This window comes from Melanaphis sacchari, unplaced genomic scaffold, assembly GCF_002803265.2.
Source record: "Melanaphis sacchari strain LSU unplaced genomic scaffold, SCAv2.0 Contig12_pilon_pilon, whole genome shotgun sequence".
In the NCBI taxonomy this organism is placed as follows: Eukaryota; Metazoa; Arthropoda; class Insecta; order Hemiptera; family Aphididae; genus Melanaphis; species Melanaphis sacchari.
Genome location: NW_020270527.1, coordinates 729,181 through 750,576, shown reverse-complemented (window position 1 = coordinate 750,576; position 21,396 = coordinate 729,181). Strand labels below are relative to the sequence as shown.

At 24.4% G+C, this 21,396-nt stretch overlaps 1 protein-coding gene and 1 pseudogene across 1 annotated transcript; both read left to right on the top strand.

Annotated features, from left to right (window-relative positions):
• The first annotated feature begins 584 nt into the window (after window positions 1–584).
• On the top strand, window positions 585–3,030 carry LOC112591103 (annotated as a pseudogene).
• Window positions 3,031–5,433: 2,403 nt separating this feature from the next.
• On the top strand, window positions 5,434–20,837 carry LOC112591102 (probable cytochrome P450 6a14). Its single transcript, XM_025334771.1, has 7 exons — window positions 5,434–5,769; window positions 14,115–14,343; window positions 15,057–15,351; window positions 15,604–16,020; window positions 17,075–17,267; window positions 19,593–19,859; window positions 20,577–20,837. The coding sequence occupies exons 2-7, from the start codon at window positions 14,147–14,149 to the stop codon at window positions 20,744–20,746; spliced, it is 1,539 nt and encodes a 512-aa protein (XP_025190556.1). The 5' UTR covers window positions 5,434–5,769; window positions 14,115–14,146; the 3' UTR covers window positions 20,747–20,837.
• The last annotated feature ends 559 nt before the right edge of the window (window positions 20,838–21,396 follow it).

Genomic DNA, 21,396 nt, shown 5'->3' with positions numbered 1-21,396 from the left:
GAAGTATATTTTTATTAATGATAATATATAATTTCTTTCTATAATATTTTATACTGAACAAGCAATACAAATTAAGTTATTATTATTTTTATTATTTTTTTGTCCATTTTCAATATTTTTTGTAACCTGCAGAACTCATCCATAATAACTTAACTACATTTTTTTTCTTAAATTGACACCGCTGGTTAACCTAACGTATTAATTATCATTTTTTCAAAGGCTTAAATGTTCAGGATACAAACATTACAAGTCTAAGTATTGACCAAAGCCTCCAGGTCAGTTTATAATTCTATGCCAATAAAATTTTAGTACGTTAATAAAAATTTAAAAATAAATAAACAATATTATAATACCTCCCTTAGAGGTCAGTATAAAACAAAAAAAAAAACAGTAGGTAAATAATATATAAATTTGTGAGGTTGTGCATGTTATAAGTAATAATAATAATACTAATACAGTAGATAGTAGTTAATTTTACATAATTACTATATTATTAAATTCGAACCTTTAGACTAGTTAAGGTCTATAATTATAAAGTATTTTATATATTTTTACTTGTCAACATTAATTTATACATACCACGTTGTTACGTACCACGTTAAATTATAAACTGAAAAAATTATTACACTCAGTATGCCAATGGTGACACCACTGACACGATATGGAGCATATAGTTGACAAATTTTTGAAAAAGACGGGATGCAACAATGACCGCAGTTATGTCACAAAATGTCTAGTATGTTTTACCTATTGTGAGTTAGCCATCACTCTGTTCTTTGTCGTGTCGACTTACATATCGATCGTCCACTCAAAGGAAGATCTATCAGTTCGCTTCTATGGACTACTATGCTTCTTTATCGAATGTCACATTTTTGTTTTTATAGCCATTCGGTTATACCATCAGTCACAATTTTGCGATTTGTTTACGCTAAAAGTGAGAATTCCAGAAAATTTAAAACAGAAAATCGTAATGATAATCAAACATCACATTATCACATCAAACATTTTCGTAGCAGTATCCATGTTGTACACAATTTCAACTGATAGGGTGCAGATAGGCGATCCATTCACGTTCCCTTTCATAGACGTGTTGCCGATAAAAACGACAAACTTGACTATTTATCTATGCAAATATATACTATACGCTTTGCTCGTATACATTGCACACTTTGAAATTTGTTTCTTGAATGTGACGTTTATGTATTCGACGGGCGTTGTGAATAGATATTTTCAAATACTCGTCGAAGAAGTCGAAGGATCAGTAATAAACAAGGATGAACAGAAATTAAAGATCGCGATCAAACGCCATCAAGAGGTGTTGAAGTGAGTTGTGTTCAATGCACGATTAGTTTTTTAGATATATTTAATAACATATAAGTATAACTTAAAGTTTCTGCAGGACAAAGAAAAATATTTAAAATGGATTTAACTATCTTGTTTATCCAAATTAGCCATCTAATAATTACGGTTTCGTAATAACATACGAGTATCAGGCGATCTTCACATTATCATAAATATTTAAACATACTCGTTTTTAGTAATGACTTGTGAATTTATCCCTATTAATACCTATAATAACTATAATCTATAATAATCATACAAATAATATTTCTCACAAACACTAAAGAGTAAAATAGTGACTAAAACAAAACAAGCGTTTAGTATTTAAAACTAATGCTATCTATTTATTGTATTTTTAGATATTTCGTTGATATAAAGACGGTACATGAAAAATCAATATTGTTGACGATAGAAATTTGTGGAGTGTATATTGGTCTGACTACTTACTTCAGTATTTTAGTCATACAGGTGTGTAGTAGTAATATATTTAATTAATTTTATTAATAGTTCAAAAATATTCTATAACAATGTGATTAGCATTCAAAAATTTTTAATCATTTCACATTTTATAGAATTTTATAAAAATTGGTATCCTATGAATTTTCTATGCACATATTAATTTTTTATTCAATTCTTGTACCAAAAATAAAAATAATATTCTAGATTGAAAAAATGATTAAATCTTTTGTAAGAATATAATGTTATATATTATAATATAGTTATTATTAACATAGCTATATAATTACAATAAAATATATAAAGTTAAAATTATTTATTATGCTTAAATTATTTTTAGGGTTATATTCACCAAATAATATTGGGATTATGTATAATTAGTAGTTTGGCATTTGTCATAGCAATTATAATTTATTGCGTTTATACAAGTAATATGTATTATTTAGTAAGTATTTATATACGTATTATACTTATATGTATAATTGTTTAATTTACAGTATAATATTGCATATGGTAAACACTCATTTCCTCGAAAAATACTAATGTTTTTGAAAATATTTTTTTTGAAAAATTTTAAGTCAATAAATAAATATCAACTTTAAAAAATAATAATAAAAAATAACTATTTTTTACTTATTAAAAGAAAGGCGATAAAATACGTATAATAAAAAGTATTGTTATATGATGACTTAAAATTGTGTATCAAACTAATATTTCCATAAACCTTTATAAACTCGTTATACGTTTATACATTTTTCTTAAAAACGATTGTTTTCTTTGTACTTATACACCATTATATTACATACATAATTGTTTTAACTTCTTAGCACGATGGTTTATTGAACGCACTTTATGAACCCAGTTCATGTTATTCTCGAAACAACTCATTTAACCGTCTTATTTTAATAATGATGACAAGAGCCAAAATACCATTAGAATTTAAAGCTGGTTCCGTTTTCACCATAAACTTAAATCTACTTGTCAAAGTAAGCAGTGTAATTATTTATCTATTTTAAATGTTATTATCAAGGTTTAATTAATGTAAGTGATTCCAAAATTTGTTTGAATTACTTAAAATTTTTCAGTTGTTGTTTTTTTTTTTTTTTTTTTTTGAAAAAACATAAATTATCATAAGTTATAATAAGTATACATTTGTATTTATTTCAGATTTTAAAAAGTGCATATACGGTATTTAATGTATTATTAACTTTAGCCAATCAATAATTTAAAGAAACTGCAATATGAAAACAAATTATATATATATATATATATATATATATATATATATAAAGTAATTTTTAGTGATTAAAGTGATAAAATATTTTTAATTTATAATTATGAGATATTTTTTAAACTAAATTTTGTTTGAATTTTTTTTTTGTTCTGATCTTTTTAATGAAAATGTTTATTAGTTATTTTCATTCTATTTGTTTATTTCAAATCTTAAAATGTTTTTGCACATGCTGTTTTTAACGCACCTCACTACGATCATTCAATAAAATATCACAATCTAAATGCTTTACTTAAAACTTTTTACATGTCAAATTATAAATATGGTCAAAAATATTTAGGATGACTAAATTGTATTCTTTTTAATTTATACATAAATAATTATAGGTACATAACAATGATATAGTCGATACTTAAAATCTAACTACGCCATGAAAAATACATCTAGTGATTTACTAGATTCACTTTTATACATAGGTCGTTTATGTTTATGTATTAATTTTAATTGTTTTTCCAGTTTTTCACTATCAAAAGCATAAATTATTACCAGTAATATCTTAAACAAATAAATATAAATTCACTAACAAACAAGACATAGCAGGTATTATAATAATAATACAGCATTGTGGATAGGCTATTTCAATACGCCACTGTCGTCTATAAATTTACCCATTATCTTAAAAATATAATTAGTTAATCTATCAAAGTTTGAGATGAATAAGAAAGTATAAGATTACTAATTTATAGTATACATATATGCTTATAACTTATACGAATAAGCATATAAAGTTTTAGGCTACTACTGAAACTACTGAAAATAAAATATATTAGTAACTATTATTAATTTTTATTTTAAATATCAAAATTTTAAAATAAAATATTTATTTTTTATTAAAATATATGTGAAGTTATACAAGCACGTAATATCTCTAATACTATAACATATTAACGCATTTTTCATGATGCACAATCAGTAAGTAATATGGGTATGAAGTAAATAGTATAGTAATAACTGGATTTTATAATTATAAACTTTTTCTCAAAAACATTTTTTTTTTAAACATACTGCTTCAAAGATGGCGAATTGAATTACATTAGCATAATTCTTTAGACTTTAGACTATTATTACTTGTAATAATTATTGGCATGTATAAATAAAAAATAAATAGTAGGTCACAATTATAAAACTATTACGTGAGTATGAATATTTGATTAACTCGTTTTTTTAACAAAAAAAGAAATCTCAAAATCAAAAAATGTTATTTTTACCAACTGTATTAAAATGTTATCCTTATTTAGATATATTTTAAGTCATATATCTTTAGTATTATTACCTATCAACCTATCATAATAAAATCTAAATCTTATTTCTGTAAAACTATAAAAATAGAAGGATGTAAACAAATTATTAATGTCCAAAAAACATCTAGTTTAAAGACATATTTGATATTATACAATTTATATCATAAGTATACTAATATTAAACTACTAAAGTAAAATCCTTAAAATGCTTTATAATTCGTATACAAATATAACAACTAAATTATTAGTAAAAATTAACTATTGTTTATAATATATCAATACGTATAAAATGTTTTTGACTTGATTAAATTGCAATTTCGGTAATAAACAATTATTGAGACATATCTAATAAAATATTTCAAACCTTTTTAATTTACTTATTTGTTGTCGTTGTACATAATATACTATGGATATACATTAATTTTATTGTAAATAAATTGTAAATATTATGTTCAAACTTACTCAAAGCCTCGGTATCTTACTGAAATGTGTTAATATGATAAGTATTTTGACGAATTTGTTACTTTGTAAGGCATGCATATTACATTTATATTTGAATGAACAGCTCGACGTTTCTATAATGTTTCTACGTCTCTCTTCGTGTATAAATATAATGATAATTTTGATCGTGCTCCAATCTAGTTTAGGAATATTTTTTCTTCTTACCGACGTTTCTACACTAAAATTTACATTAACAACAACAAAATTTTAAAAAAAATTATGTAATCTATAGTAATAATATTACTGGTATAGTATAGGTACCACCTACGTACTACCTACTGTCGAACAAAATAAATTTTTTCTTCGCATCAGACCGATGAAATGGTGTAAATTGACATACCTCGGATATCTGCAGTAACTGCGTCAGGCTATAATGCTGGTACGTATATTATAGAATACTGTATTATATAGTGCAACACCACTGGGATGAAGGTCGTCTAAAAGACCAAATTATAAATACTACTTTTTTTTTTTATCATACATAATTATGTTATACGTATTAAGTATATTCACCTCGACCTGCATTTCGTCACCAGCCGGTTCCACCGCAGCACTCACAAATTACTATATTAATATTTTTTCTTCGACTGTCACGTTTGGATATTCTATACGGCACACAGTTCGACAATCGACGCTACGTGTCGCGCACATCAGCAGCCAATATAATTGTTTAAAATATACTTAGTCGAATTTTGTTCGGCCGCACAGTGACCGTTCTTGTCTTGCACCATTTAGTGTATGAAATGCAAGCTCGTGGGTTTCACCAACGTTTTAAAAACACATAACTAATTTTATGATAATAATTGTTTTCTCCAATTTTAATCGTCGAGTTTCTAACTTACATGTTTTAAACACATTCCTACAGCGACAAACGGCAAAATCCAAAGACCACCGCTACCGTATAATTACTGTTCAAAATCCAACGTAAATAAGATATAGGTAATATACATCTGATCAACTAAGTTTAATCATATTAAACTAAAAAAATATTATAGTTATTGTAAATTCTGTTCTAAAAGAGACTTTAAATTAATTGTAAGAAAATTATGTCACAAAATAAAAGAGTACTTAATATAAAATTATTTCTTAGTAACTAAAATATACGTTATATTTGTTGATAATAAATAATACGTTAGTCATTGTAACTTGAATTTTAATCAAAAAAAAATTAAAACAAATTATCACTTATTATATTTCCAACTTTCAAAAAATAAAATATCTCCAATCAATATAATAACTTACATTGTTTATGTATTTTTATAAAGTAATAATTCCTAAATAAACTATTGAATAAGTAATATAAAACTATTTTTCCCTTTCTGCTTATATTTCAAAATTTCAAAAATATACCCATACAAGCTATTAACTCGTAAATTCTCGTTATATCAAGATTATTTAATATACACAATTATTAATATAGCTAATCGGATTCTCAAAATAATTTTAATAGGTACTCGTAAATATAATAATGATCGTTGTATAGATTAAACTTTTAAGATATATTACTATTACATTATTACAATATTATACGTGTGTAAGTTACTAGTAATTTTGTCCTGTGCAATCATATATGATATATTTATATGTAATGTTCTGTAGAAATGTGTACGATATTTAAATTAAATAAAAACAAATTTAAAAATTGTACTAAAAAAAAATTTAATTTATACTTATTTGATTAAAATTATGGTATTATAAATAAGTATTAAATAAAACTAGTAATTCTATATACAATGTAGGTATCTTGAATATGTCATTGTGCGTTAAAATTTTTGATGATTATGAATCGATTTCATGAAATTTCAAAAAAACATAAAAAAAACTTTATTTTTTTATTTTTTTTACTGACAATTTTATTACAAGTAAAACTTATTTTATAAAAATGTTGATCAAATTATCAATTTTTATTCGCGTATATGTTAACTACAGTCTTTTAAAGTAAATTTATTAATAACTTTAATAAAAATAATTAAAATAAATTTAGTTTTCTTGGCCTAAATATAAAAAAATACTCAAAAAAACTCCTAAGTTATTTAGACGTATATGAAAGCAGGATACACGTCAATTTATCGTAAACAATTAACCGCAAGCCAATTGATCGCGATTACAATTTCCACACGGCAATTGATCGAAAAAAAACATTTTCAGTAATAATTTTTAATTTGAATAAATTTGGCACAACTTTACTCTAGTTACATGTATAGTTAAAAATATATTTTTTTCATCTTAGATTGAAAATGTTTAAAAAAATGTTGTTAGGTATATAAAAATGAAGCAAATTAAACTTACAATTTAAAGTTATAATATTCAATATTTTTTTATATAAATAGATAAAATTTGTACATTTAAATGAATATAAAAAAAATAATAATAAATCATAAAAGTAGGTATATAATAATTAAAAACACTAAAATATATTAAACTTGCAATTGAAAATTATATGCAATGCCACGAAGAAATTCTTCAATATTTGTATTAATATATAATTGGTACAAATTATTTTTATTGCAACTGCTCTATCTCATTAATTTTTTTTTTTTTTTTGGGGGGGGGGGCTGATAAATAGGGTACGAGTATAATGTTTATAAAACTTGATCGTTAACGATCGAATAATGTTACGAAAAAATACTATTTGCCTTAAAATAACCCTGAAATTACCTACAAGTATATAACTATGTTTGCGATCAACTATAATTTTAAATTGTAAGTTTAATTTGTTTCATTTTTATATATTATACAACATTTTTTAAACATTTTTAATCTAAAATGAAAAAATATATTTTTAACCATACATGTAACTAGAGTTGTGCCAAATTTATTCAAAATAAAAATTATTACTGAAAATATTATTTTTCGATCAATTGTCGTGCGGTAAATTGTAATTGCGATCAATTGTTTGCGGTCAATTGCTTACGATGAATTGACGATACACCATGAAAGCAAAATATTAAATGCTTAGATTTTAAATAATAATTTTTTCTTTAATATCTATGATTAAATATAATTTTCGTATCTTATTTATTTTATATACTGTGAGTAGAAAATGCTCATTAGTGAAAGATTAAAAATTATGATTGTGTAGAGTGTACTTATCTCATATTATATGACATATATGCAATATTCTAAGATTTAAAATCATTTACTTAAAAGATATCCATTTTATTCCGATAAGTCTATAACTAGGAATTTAGTACATTTACAAATTGACCATCAAGATTTAATATTGAAAAAAAATACTACTCATTCCTTCAACAGATCCAATTATCGGAAACGATATAAAATATTATGTTAATGGTTGTCATTCTATATTCCGCCTTAATATTCTTTATGCGGATTAAATAAAAGTTGATTACGCAGTGAAAATAAAAACTTGAATAAATCTTTTTCGATTATTAGTATACATATCGAAGTAGTAAAATGAATTTAATTTGATGAGTTGGTAAAAGTTCGAAGATTTTACACGATATAATATGTTAACAATTTTAATAACGCTAGTACAACATTGTACCGTACTGCCATAGTCATTAACTACAGTATGTATCTACTAACTAACCTACAACTGATTATTGACCCGATTCAATATAATATGATCTATACACAATATGTACAAACAAATTATACTTCAGATAATTATTATAAACCAATATTATAGCATTGAATACTTCTAACAGGTGGGTCTATCATTATACGTAAAATATTCGTTTTCGACATCTCACATAATGCCGTGTCAGAAATTTGCACGGTATAACAATAATATTAATATTACAAAAACACGTGTTCGACACAATATTTGCTATTGAAAAAAAAATAAAAACCTGTTTTATTGATCAATGTAATCTAAACTTTTCAATAATTGTATATCACAGCATAATAAGATACATAATATTAGATACACGATAATAATATTGTAATGCAGTTAAAGCAGGTAAACGTACGCGTTTACGAAATATTATCCTATTAGTATGTATTGCAAAATCTTATAATTTTAAATATATTTACCTAAATTTATATACAGTGTAAGTTCTATTTAATGAACTTGATAATTTTATTCATTTAAACAAATTAGTTAAATAGAAATTTTATTTAAAAAAAAAAAATGGAATTTTTTTCACTTAAAATACTAATTTTTAGTGTACGAAATTTATACAAATATTAATATTTAATATGTATGTATAATATCACTAAATTTAAAAAATCAAAAATATTAATATCATAAATAAAAAAATTCATTTAAATTATATTAAGTATGTAAATTTTATTTATTTATTTTTTGTTATCGAAGAACTTTTTGATATCCTTTTTTATAAAAATGATAACAATTTATTGATAAATGATAAGTGTGTACTTTATACATAATATATAATAATTCAATACTTTTCAAATTTGTGGTAGAAAAATTTGTTGAGTAATAAATTAATAACAGCTATTAATATTATAGTAAGTAATATAATATTGTATATTATATAAAATTTGTTTTTGATAAAAATATGTTTACTTACCTCAGGTTAGGTGGTAGAAGTTATTACTAGAGCTCGGATTTTTATGATTTTACATGTTTTTTTCACGCAACCAGAATTATACCAGAGTATAATATAATGTCGATTCATGAAATCTAAATTACAAAATAGATATTAAAACATGTTTTGCATATTTGAAATTGTTGAGCTTTTAAATGCATACATTGATTACTTCTTGGTTTAATAGCTACAGTGGTGTTAACTGGAAAAAATCTAGGGGGAGGGGGTAAATAATTTATTTACTATGATCAAAACCCTGACCCCCTCCCAGTTTAAATATATTTTCATTGTATGTACTGTATACAGTAAACCTAATTGTTAGATTTTACACAAGTCTTAAAACTTATTTTATGATTTAAATGAACACAAATTGCAGTTAGTAGGTACTAGGAGGTATCTATATATTTATTTTCTAAACAATTAATAATAACCACTACTAATTAAATGACTTTATTCATTAAACAAAATTTAGAAAACATTCAATTAATACTTAAACATCGTCAGTTTTTAGAAAGATATTTTATTTCACATTTGAAATTTAATAAAAATATTAGTTATTATTAAAAAATATTATAAGATCACTGAAAAATCACTTAAATAAAAAAATTAATATTCCTTACAAATTAAAAAAGAAAGTTAGACAATTATTGTAGACATTTAAATAAACCACAACTACTTAAATTTTAACATAATATTATATCTTAAAACTTAAAAAAATTATCTTAAATATCTAATTAATGGGTCTCTCTGAAAACTAGTGTGAATATATAGTTGTCGATCTCATATATTATAATTTATAACAATAATATTAGTATGAGATCTCCAAACTAATATAGATGGTTCATAGACAATAACTTATTAATTGGAACAATATTTAACACATTAACTCCAATAGCTGTCATAAATAATTAAGATGTCCAAACTTCCACTTAGTAGAGCCTAAACGTTATTATATAGAAATTTCAAAAATCTTAGTTTGTGCGCCACAGATTTTAACGTAATTTTTTTATCATGTAACTTCTAAGACATCAGGTTGAAATAATTATACATAATTACTTTTTTATTTTCATCTTACCTTCTTTTGGTGTTTTTAGGCCAAGGATTTACAAATTGGATTCGTATTTAATTTCCCAAATGTAAAATTGTCGCAATCGTCATAGTAGTCTAAAATAAACATAATTTATTAAAATAAAAAATAATAATTTCACGTGATATTTTTCTAACAAATACTCATATTAAACCTACTACAATAAATTTTAATGCGGGAATTTTGTAATTTTTAAACTATTGTCAAGTTTCTATCCAATTCAGGGCCGTCCGTTGAAACACAACTAAAAAGAAAATTGTTTTGTGTAATTACTCCATTCGTTTTCAATATTATAAAAAATAATAAATAGATATATAGTAGTATATTAGGGCATAGACCAGTTGCGCCTAAAAAAATATTTGTACTTTAGGTCAAAATACCAATTGCACCGCTTAAATTTTATGTCAGTACACCAATTGCGCTACTTATATTTTAGGTTTCTTATTTTACATGGACATATGTAAGTTCCTACACGGCGGAAAAAGTTACATACATATGTATATAAACAATTAAATATAGCTATTAGCTAACTAATATACATTCAAATATACTTAATTTAAAGCAAAACGTATACGAAATTAAGGAAAATACAACAAGCTACAAGCTGATAATAGAACCTATCCCAACTCGACGTAAGGCGAAATATAAAATATCTTATTTATTATTATTAATGAACATATTATAAAGTATGAATTTGAGTGATAGACTATAACGATGACGACTATGACGTTATTGACGTGTATCTATGTGTATGATTTTTTAATAGATTTATATTGTACAAATATTATTAATATTGACGTTCATTTTATAATTTTTTGTATTGACTAAAAAAATGTATTTTTAATACATACTTTTATAAAAGTATTTTTATATACTAGGTGTAATGTAGAATAATATTATAAACCCTGAAAACAACTGAGCGCAATTAGTCTATCTATCCAAAAAAGACAGAGCGCAATTGGTATATTAAAAGGTCATTTTAAGCGCAATTTATTGGTAAACTCTAGTATATCATATAGTCACTAAACTATATTTGATGCTTATATTATTTCGGGACGATAATAACCCATTTCACCCACCTAGGTATGAGCTATTTTTGTGCTAGTATTTAAATTTTATTATTATAAAATAATGTTAAATATATTCTAAACAAAGCTTGGTGAATAAATATGCACTTCACAGTAAAATAACTTTAGAAAAAATAACATTTTTTTTTTAGAAATAATAAAATTGAACAATAACATATTATAAATTCAGCAAGATTGTAAATAGTTTAAAATTGTGTGCATATAATAAATATTAATAAAATATCTACTTAGCTTTATTCAAAATATTCACATTTTTGTTCAAATAAACTTCTATTCGTCTGATATATGTACTCGTTTAGGCGTGCGCACGGTATAAGCTGTTTGAGCCTTAACATTTTTTAAGAGCACATTCCAATAAATACTCATAGGTCACTCTACCAATTAACAAAAATTATAGTTATTACGCATTTATAAATATTCACAGTTTTTAATTAACCATAAGAAATTGTACTAAAAATAATTTAGGAATACTCTCTAAGTATTTGAGCACTAATCAGAGTTGCATGCATTACATGTTATCAAATTTTAAATGATGAGTTAAGATTTTTTAAATCTTGTATCGAAAAAAAATAATAATAATAATAATAATGTTTTTAGTATAAGGGCGTGTTATAAAATTAATTTTATCCAAAAACATCAATTATTCAAACCTAAAATCACTTATTTTAATTAAAATAATATAAAAATATTATTTTTAGTTATACAATTAATATAATTATTACGCTATTTATCATTTAAGAATTAAACTACTATATAAAAAAAAACAATATTTGACTATAACGTCTGAACTATAAACTATCATTAATTTTGAATTTCTATATTGGATTACTAAAAGTTACAATTACTTATTTTTTTTTTTTTTTAAACTTTACTTCTTTAAATAAAAAATAATTATTGAATCAGATTTTAACTCGAATTTCTTCATTTTTCACTATTTTCAAGAAAACTATAATTTGAAATTCCTAAATTTAATACCTTATAGCATACCATATTTTCTTTAATTTTTATCTTTAATAAGTGATCATTATGAAACCCTTGTAATAATTACTTTATCTATAAATATTAATAATTTAATATCATTATCAGTTGTAGCTCTATAAAACTATAAAAAAAAAAAAACATAAAATAAAACAAGAAAACATTACAAACCTGATGTTATGTTTTCGTTTTGACCCCTTTTACAGTTGTGCGTGTTCATTTATAATAATATTATAGGTATATTATTAAATACATTATTTTATAAATTTATGTAGGAATACGAAATTCTTCGCACACTTCGCATATTATTATACGTATACGTGTGTATCATACTGGATACGATAGCACACGTTTAACTGTAAATCAAGCCTATTAAATATAATCAATTTTAAAACTTTCTTATTTTGTACATAAAATAAAAACACGCATGATTTTCATTGATAAGTTGATATGGGATAGCGATCAATGTATTTTCTTTAATTATAATTATATTAGGTATCTAAACTATCTAACCTACAATAACAGAAAATCAAAAATTATATACATTAAACCGTTAAAAATTTAGAACTGTGCGATTTATGTATATATAACATCATCTGAAGTATATACCAAAAAAAATGTCAATATAAATTAACCATACTTAGCTGACAGAAAAATGTTTTACTTATTTATTTATACAACTTTTTATTTATCTAGCTTATCAAGAGACAAAGTTTCTATTTTAAGATTAAGATATTCAAATGATTTATATGGGAATTTATTTTGTTATACCTTTCCAATGACCTGATCAAATCGAATAGAAAAGTGTCAGTACATGTGAAAATATAATGCAAATTTTTTTTAACTGTAAAACAAATTATTGTTTGTTTTTATTAATTATAAATTTAAATTCTTCCTGATTTTTATTTATTTTGTACTTAAAAATATTTCTTAACTTCATAAATTCTATTTATTTTCTACATTTTATTATTTTAATAAAATATTATTACTAAATTTCATATAACTGTTTATATTTAAAAGACAAAATATTTTATACTTTAAAAGTTAACCCTAATAAATATGTATAGTATTTATATTACGTACTTAATCATAAAAGTTTATTTTTTATAACATATTTATATAATTATATAATATTAATATATGATAAACAACCTCATATTCTTATTAATTAGAAATTATTTCACACGATAAAACACAATACGTCATCTCTAAAATGTATATAAATAGAAAAAGTTATAAGCGTGCATTCCAATATTTCATAAATGCGTAAACATTAAATTAATAAATGTTTATTTTAATAAAAAACATAATTTTACAGAATCACAGTAATCATAAAAAAAATGATTTACATATTTGTGAATATAAGTCATAAGTAGGTATAGTTATTATAGTAACACACAACAAAATATAAAATCCAACGTAAATAACTTACGTAAAACAATGATAGGCAATACGATTTAGGATGTCATACGTTTCAACGCGTCAATATACAATATTTGAATTTATTTTTCATTACGAAACACTGTAGGTAGGTAAATTTAAATTGTAAACTTCTTCGATCTACAATAACGAGAAAAACACAATACACAACATAATTATACTCTCTGTTTTTAGATTCCAACGTACAAAGTCCTGTTAGTTATACTATGTTTCCAGCGGCCGTCATAATCGTAGCCTGCTGTATGACAGTAGTACTACTCCTTTACAACTATACGACATCTACGTACAAATATTGGAAGATGAAATCGGTAACGTTTGCCACACCCGTACCACTATTCGGTAATATCAAAGACCAAGTGATGCTTAGAATGACTCAGGGCGAGTGCTTGAAAAATATTTATAAGTATGTATAATGTATAATGTATTAGACGAGACATATGCTTGGCTCTATCACTCAATTTCCTACACTCGAAGAAATTTCTATTGAAGGCTGATGATTTAATAAACTACAAATTCTATGTTACCTATATAATAATAATGAAATCCGTGTAACAGAGTTCTTTTGGAGTTTATCTCTGATTGGTAGACAATAACTTCTATTCGGAAAATCCTATAAAATTTTCTTGAATTAAATTTTAGTATTATACCTATTATCTAATGGAATAGTATCATATTAAAAAAAAAAAAAAAACATGTATAAAACAAATATACTTTACAAGAAATTAATAATTTAACATTTGACTTTCTGTATTTATTTTATAAATTTTTAAATAACAGAAATTTAGTTTTTATCTTAATTATATGCCAAAAAACCATTAATGACATAATAATATACCGTCATAAACTTAGTGAATATATTATAATGTATTCTTTCTTCTATTCTTTATAATAGTTTCAAAAAATAAAATTTTAGTAACATATGTAGAAAAAAAAATGTTATTGATTGTCCCAATCACGATAAATCGTTAGATTACTTATAAATATACCATTTTATTTGATATTTAACAGTTATATGCTAATACTACATTCGCTATATTAATATCTATACGATGTGTACTTAAAGGCTAAAACAATAGGTACAACTTTGTTTACAATATTTTGTTATGTGTTATACAGTGATTTTCCACATGAAAAGTTTGTGGGCATGTATCAATTACAAACTCCAACATTGTTGCTCCGCGACCCAGAAATCATTCGATTATTTCTGGTTAAAAACTTCACACACTTCACGGACAGAGGATTCTTGTACGATAGTCATAGGGAACCGTTGACCAAACATTTAGTCAATTTAGAAGGTGAAACATGGAAGAATCTCCGACAAAAGCTCACCCCTACATTCAGCTCTGGTAAAATCAAAAGTATGTTAGGGCTGTTACAGGGCTGCGGTGTGCAACTTATTGAATACATGGAAGTAAGTAATAATTGTGATTATAGTGTAGTTCTTATACAACTTTTTTTTTAGCAACAATAATGTTGTCTTCTGAATTTATTTTTTTTTTTTTAGAATTCACTAACAAGTAATTTAATTATTTTATAAAAAAATGAAATACATAATAACAATAACACCACCTGCTTACACTTATATTTTATAATAAACAAACCCATAATACATAATAAATTATATCAAAAATGCTCTGTATTACCTTTCATGGTTCATCTGCAGACTACCACAAATTCTGGGAAGACGGAATTTGAAATTCGTGACTTAACAGCCAAGTTCACTACAGACGTGATTGGCACATGCGCATTTGGATTAGAATGCAATTCACTGAAAGACTCGCAATCCGAATTCAGAAGAATGGGGTGTGCAGTGCTCAATTCTTCGGCGTCTTTAGCGTTGGCTAAAATAGTACGAATATTCTTTCCAAAAATTTTCAAGGCGTTAAAACTCCGCACGTTCCCAGCCGAAGTGCAACAATTCTTCATGAGCATCGTAAAGCAGACAATCGACTTCCGGAACACTAACCAAGTGCGTCGGAACGACTTTATACAGTTATTGCTTGAAATTAAAAACCAAAATCACCATCAACAAAACACGATTAATTCAATTAAACTGACTGAAGAATTGATCGCCGCTCAAGTAATTATCTACATAATTTTATAAACAATAACAAAGCTTATAATTATTGTTCCTCGTACACAAAACCGTTCAGTTAAATAAAATTCCTCTTATGTCTTTAACTCTTATTAAACATAAATACTTACATAACTATTAAAATATAAGAGACCATTTCACTGATGACTTAAAGGGTTTAAGATTACCAATACAATTTTAAGAAAACAAAAATTAAAACATATTATTTATTATTTAAATATTAATTTAAAGCATTTTAGATAATTCTATATTGATATTATTGATTACACGTGTTACAGAATAAGATAAAAAAAAAAGTATTAAGCATATTGACACAAATCGACTTTTATCTCCCCTCTCTCCATTAAAAAAAAAAAAAAATAAGAAATGAGTGGGAACTATTTACCATAATACCATAATACTGCCAACTACTATACTTCTCGTTTGATTCTATTTTATAGCTAAAACACGTTCCATCTAAAACTTAAAGCATAAAAACGTTTCGATGAAATTATATAACATAATAACATCTCTGTTAGAAAATATTTTGTACTTTTATTACAATTTTGAGTAACAAAAAAAAAAAAATTTTCTTTCCTTTTTGTAAACACATATAATTGTTTAATAACACACTATTTAAAACATATATGAATAATAACATATATTATTATATTATCTTCATATGCATATATGTATACATAACATATCATCATTTATAAAATATTATTTACTTCACATTTTATAATTTTATAGCTATATTTATATATATTCTTTAATTGAACCTATTTTTGGTTAATAGCTAACTTATTAATTAAATTATCAACTGGCATTTATGTTTTATTGATTATTACACAATTGCCAATTGATAATATTTAGAACTAACATATTTAAAACATTAATCAGGGGAAAGAGTAATTATACGAATTTGATTATCTATTTAAACATAAATTTTATCAAAAACATTTTCAGCCTCTCCTAAAATTCAACTAAATCTCCACCTACTTGTATGATGACACAGTTATATATTATAGAAAAACATACGTAAACTTGTATTTCTAAGGTATTCGTGTTCTTCTTGGCTGGTTTCGAAACGTCTTCCACGACATTGAGTTTTTGCTTGCACGAGATGGCCGTTAACCAAGATATACAAAATAAGGTATACGAAGAAATAATCAAGACAGCCGATAAGTATGGACTGCCATTCTCTTATGAAGCAATCTCGTCGATGAACTACTTAGAACAGTGTTTAAAAGGCAAGTATAATTGCGTTGCGTCCGACCATCGTTTTTACAAACCACGGGCATGCATACTGATATATCTACGTTAAAATTTATAAAAATAATTAAATTATAATTTAAATATAATTCTAGTGGCAATATATTATTAGTGGCATAATTTGGTTTTGATTGTGAGAGTGGAAAATACATATTACCCAAAATATTTTTTGATGTTGTATACATTTTGAAAACTAACACAAAGCCCCTCTTAGTATGAGGCGAATTTTGTATCGAACTACACCCATTATTTTAAAAATTATTAATGTTTTCGAAAATATTTTTTTTTTACATAATTACCAGTTTAATAAAACAACATTTTTTATTATTTTTCAATATAAATTTTAGATTCAATGTATTGATTTTATAGTGAGTTTTATTTTTATTTTATTTTTGTGGGTGAGGTTTTAAATATCAATTAGATCTAGTTTATACCTTAAAAAGATCAAACTTAAAAATGTATAGTACCTACTTATTTTTATAAACAAAAAAAAAACCAAAATAAATGAAAAATAGGAATTTTCACGTAACTCTAATTTTTGACAAAATTAATTAAGTTTTTTGATAAAACTTGAATAAAAAATAATCATAGACACTTTAAATTTCCACTAAGTGTTTATGTTATCGTTTTTTATTTACAATACAATTTTGAAAATATTTCGGCTATTTTTGAGATATTTATAAAATAAGATATTATTAATTTTTTTATTTTTATTTATTTATTTTTTTTTTTATTAATTCGATAGAAAATTATTTACTGTATAAAAATATTTGAAAATTTAATACAAAACTTCTCATAAATTATTAATTTACTAATTAAAAAATATAGAAAATTAGAACTTTGAAAAAATTCATAAAAATCACGAAAATTAGTAAATTATTTTGTAATTGAAAAATCTTAAAAATATTTGGTTTTATACCTAAAACTTAATAAAAAGTTTTTATTAGTTTTTAGCATATGTATATATAAGAAAAAATTCTACCTGAAAGTCATATTCATTTTTTATAAACAGTTCAAGTATAAATGTTAACGACATTCGGTATTTACCCGTAAAATAATTATTTTCCCAAAACTATTTTCGATATTTTATCGTATTTCAAAAAAAAAAAATAACAATATACAGGTATACTTGAAATTTTCACCAAATATTTTTATTATTCTCATTGTACGATAAAACTTTGAAAAATTTTTAATTTTTATTAGGTTTTTTTCTATGAATATCGATAAAAAATTATTCGTTAGAACAAAATTTTTGAAAAAGTAATACAAAATCCTATACAAGTTATTCATACAGATATAAATTTATAAAAAAATATAAAAATATGTAAGAAATTTTTTTTATGCATTTGAAATTAGAATTTTAACGAAATTCATCAAAATTATAAGCTACTTTGTAATTAAAAATTCATAAAAATTTTTCTTTTTGTATTTAAGTTTTGAAAATTTAATACAAGATTCTTCATGAACAATTCATACTGAAACCATAAAATTTAAAAAATGTATAATGAAAATTATTTTCAATATATTTTTTAAATAATTTCCAGTTTAAATAAAATTATTTTTTTTTTTTAATTAATGTTTTATTTAAACTAAAAAGAATATAAAAAAAAAATATTTTCAAAAACATTAATAGATTTTTAAATCATGAATGTTTTTTGTTAAAAGAATCGTTCTGTATAACTTTTACATCAATATGTGATGAATATACAATGTACTTTTGCACACACATACATATTTTTTCCAAGAGATATTTACAATATGTTTCTAGAAAAAAATAATCACATTTTATAAATAATTTTAATTTACATGAATCATTTAATAGAAATAACTACCATCCATTAATTACACAATTTATTTTGAATAACTAGTTTGAATTGGTTTCTTTTACAAATTCAAAATCTATTTGTGTTAAAATGTGGGCTATACTGCATTTCAACAAGTTCTAGTTATTAAAGTTATTTATATTTTAGTTACCCAAATATATTCTCTAAACTATATTCATAATATTAAAATTTATAAAATAATAAACAGGTCTGGCCCTGCACCCCCAACAAAAAAAACCCATATAGGTATTATCAAATTATGCATAAGGGTCTATAATAATATTTAATAATGACCATAAATTTTCGATTTTTGTATAATTTGTTTGCATTTTTTGTTCGTTTTTTCGGTCACTCCGCCATAAACACTATATCAACACCTCATATCTGATGCACGTACCTCTTTGATGCGACATGCAACCTTGGAACCTAACGACTAACCACTTAACATCATTGAATACTCCATAAACATACCTACTGTAGAAACGATGAGAAAATATCCACCAGTACAAACGTTAGTCCGCGTGTGCACCAAACAGTTCCGGATTCCCAATACAGAACTAGACCTGGACGTGGGCACAGCTGTGTTGATACCAGTGTACGCGATACATCACGACCCACAATACTATCCGGAACCAGACACGTTCAACCCTGATCGGTTCGTCAAAGACTGCAACGGTGGCGGTAGCGACAACGAGAGACCCGCTGGAGTTTATCTGCCGTTCGGCGATGGCCCGCGCATATGCATAGGTACACGTTTAATTTAATTTTAAGTATAATGACAGTTCTACAATCAAAACAAATTAGAAGATTTTAATTCAAACAAAACTTTGATTTAAATACTACACTATTTTAATTAATAGTATTTATTAATATTTCCCTAAATTAATTTTAAGAAAAAAAGCTCTTAAAAAGAAATATTAAATTTAAAAATATTATGATTTTTTTTAAACAAGAAATAACAAAAACTAAAACGTCTATTAATAGCTTAAAATGAGTCAAAATATTTTTTAAATTATGTCATGTCTAAAAAATATTCTTTTGAAAATATGAAGTACCAATAAGTTATTAATTTTTAAATTACGATAAAATAACAAAATCGATTTGTCAAAAACGGATATTGCGTACTTAACACGACTGTTCTTCCGCATTTTTTCTTTTAGCTTTTCCACATCATTTTAAGAAAAACTGAGAAAATGTAATTATTGACAGCTTAACTAAAAACCAATCGACATGCAATGTATGAATTATACTAAAAAACTTTACAATAAATAGGCACCTACTCATATTTTTAGATTCTTATTTCATATGTAATTACTACACTGTAGTATGTCAGTAGAACCACCGGATTACCGATCAAAATAAATAAATATTTTATACATTTATAAAATAACTTGTATTTAACAACAGGCCCAAATTCACTCCGCCAAAATTAAAATGCCAATTATATCCAATTTAATTCGACAGGTATGCGTTTTGCCATGTTAGAAATGAAACTGGCGTTGGCCCAGTTCTTGCATAGCTTCGTCGTGACGCTGAGCGACAAATCCTGTACACGAATCGAGTTTGAACCTGCGTCATTCCTGTCATGCCCAAAAGGCGGTATATGGTTGAACGTCAATAAACGTACACAGTGAGATCGCACCACACAGACCAAGATTTTTATATTAGATAATTTCATTAGTCTACCGACGTGTAATTTTAAATATATTCAAACGTTTATCTTTATTTTGTATAATTTCTATGCATAATAACTAATAAGTATGTATATTGATAAAAAATACTACCTACCTATTAATAATAAAGTAAAATATTATTAAATTACAGTTAACAGAATTCTTGTTTATCGGATAATAGATATACTATCGTATCACAAAATTACTGACTATGATAAAATAGTACTCTCAGTTACTTTTATGATTAATACTCCCCTATATATGAACAAATGGATGATTTTCGATAATGGATTGCGCGTCATAGTAGCATGTTGAATACTTGCATGTTTGTACCATAGTGTTACACCTCAACCATAATAATTTATGTTTGTGTCTGATAATTAACGTTTGATTTACACTCACAAATTAAAATACGAAAACAGTTTGAACGATATCATGATCGGACGACCCAACGGACAAAAAGTCTGACAAAGGTCGTAATTTCCCAAGACTAACTTACTGAGAACAGAATACAGAAAATATTACTGTTAACCACTTACGAGTATACTCATATTGAAATAACCTACAATAAACAATTCGAACTGGGGTTGTAAAATATATACCACGTTTAA

What these genes read in the sequence shown, in the direction of transcription:
- LOC112591102 (XM_025334771.1), top strand. Translation starts at nt 14,147, where the DNA reads ATGTTTCCAGCGGCCGTCATAATCGTAGCCTGCTGTATGACAGTAGTA. An exon ending in AACTTATTGAATACATGGAA is followed by an intron (nt 15,352 to 15,603) that starts GTAAGTAATAAT and finishes GTTCATCTGCAG; the next exon opens with ACTACCACAAATTCTGGGAA. An exon ending in CTTAGAACAGTGTTTAAAAG is followed by an intron (nt 17,268 to 19,592) that starts GCAAGTATAATT and finishes TACCTACTGTAG; the next exon opens with AAACGATGAGAAAATATCCA.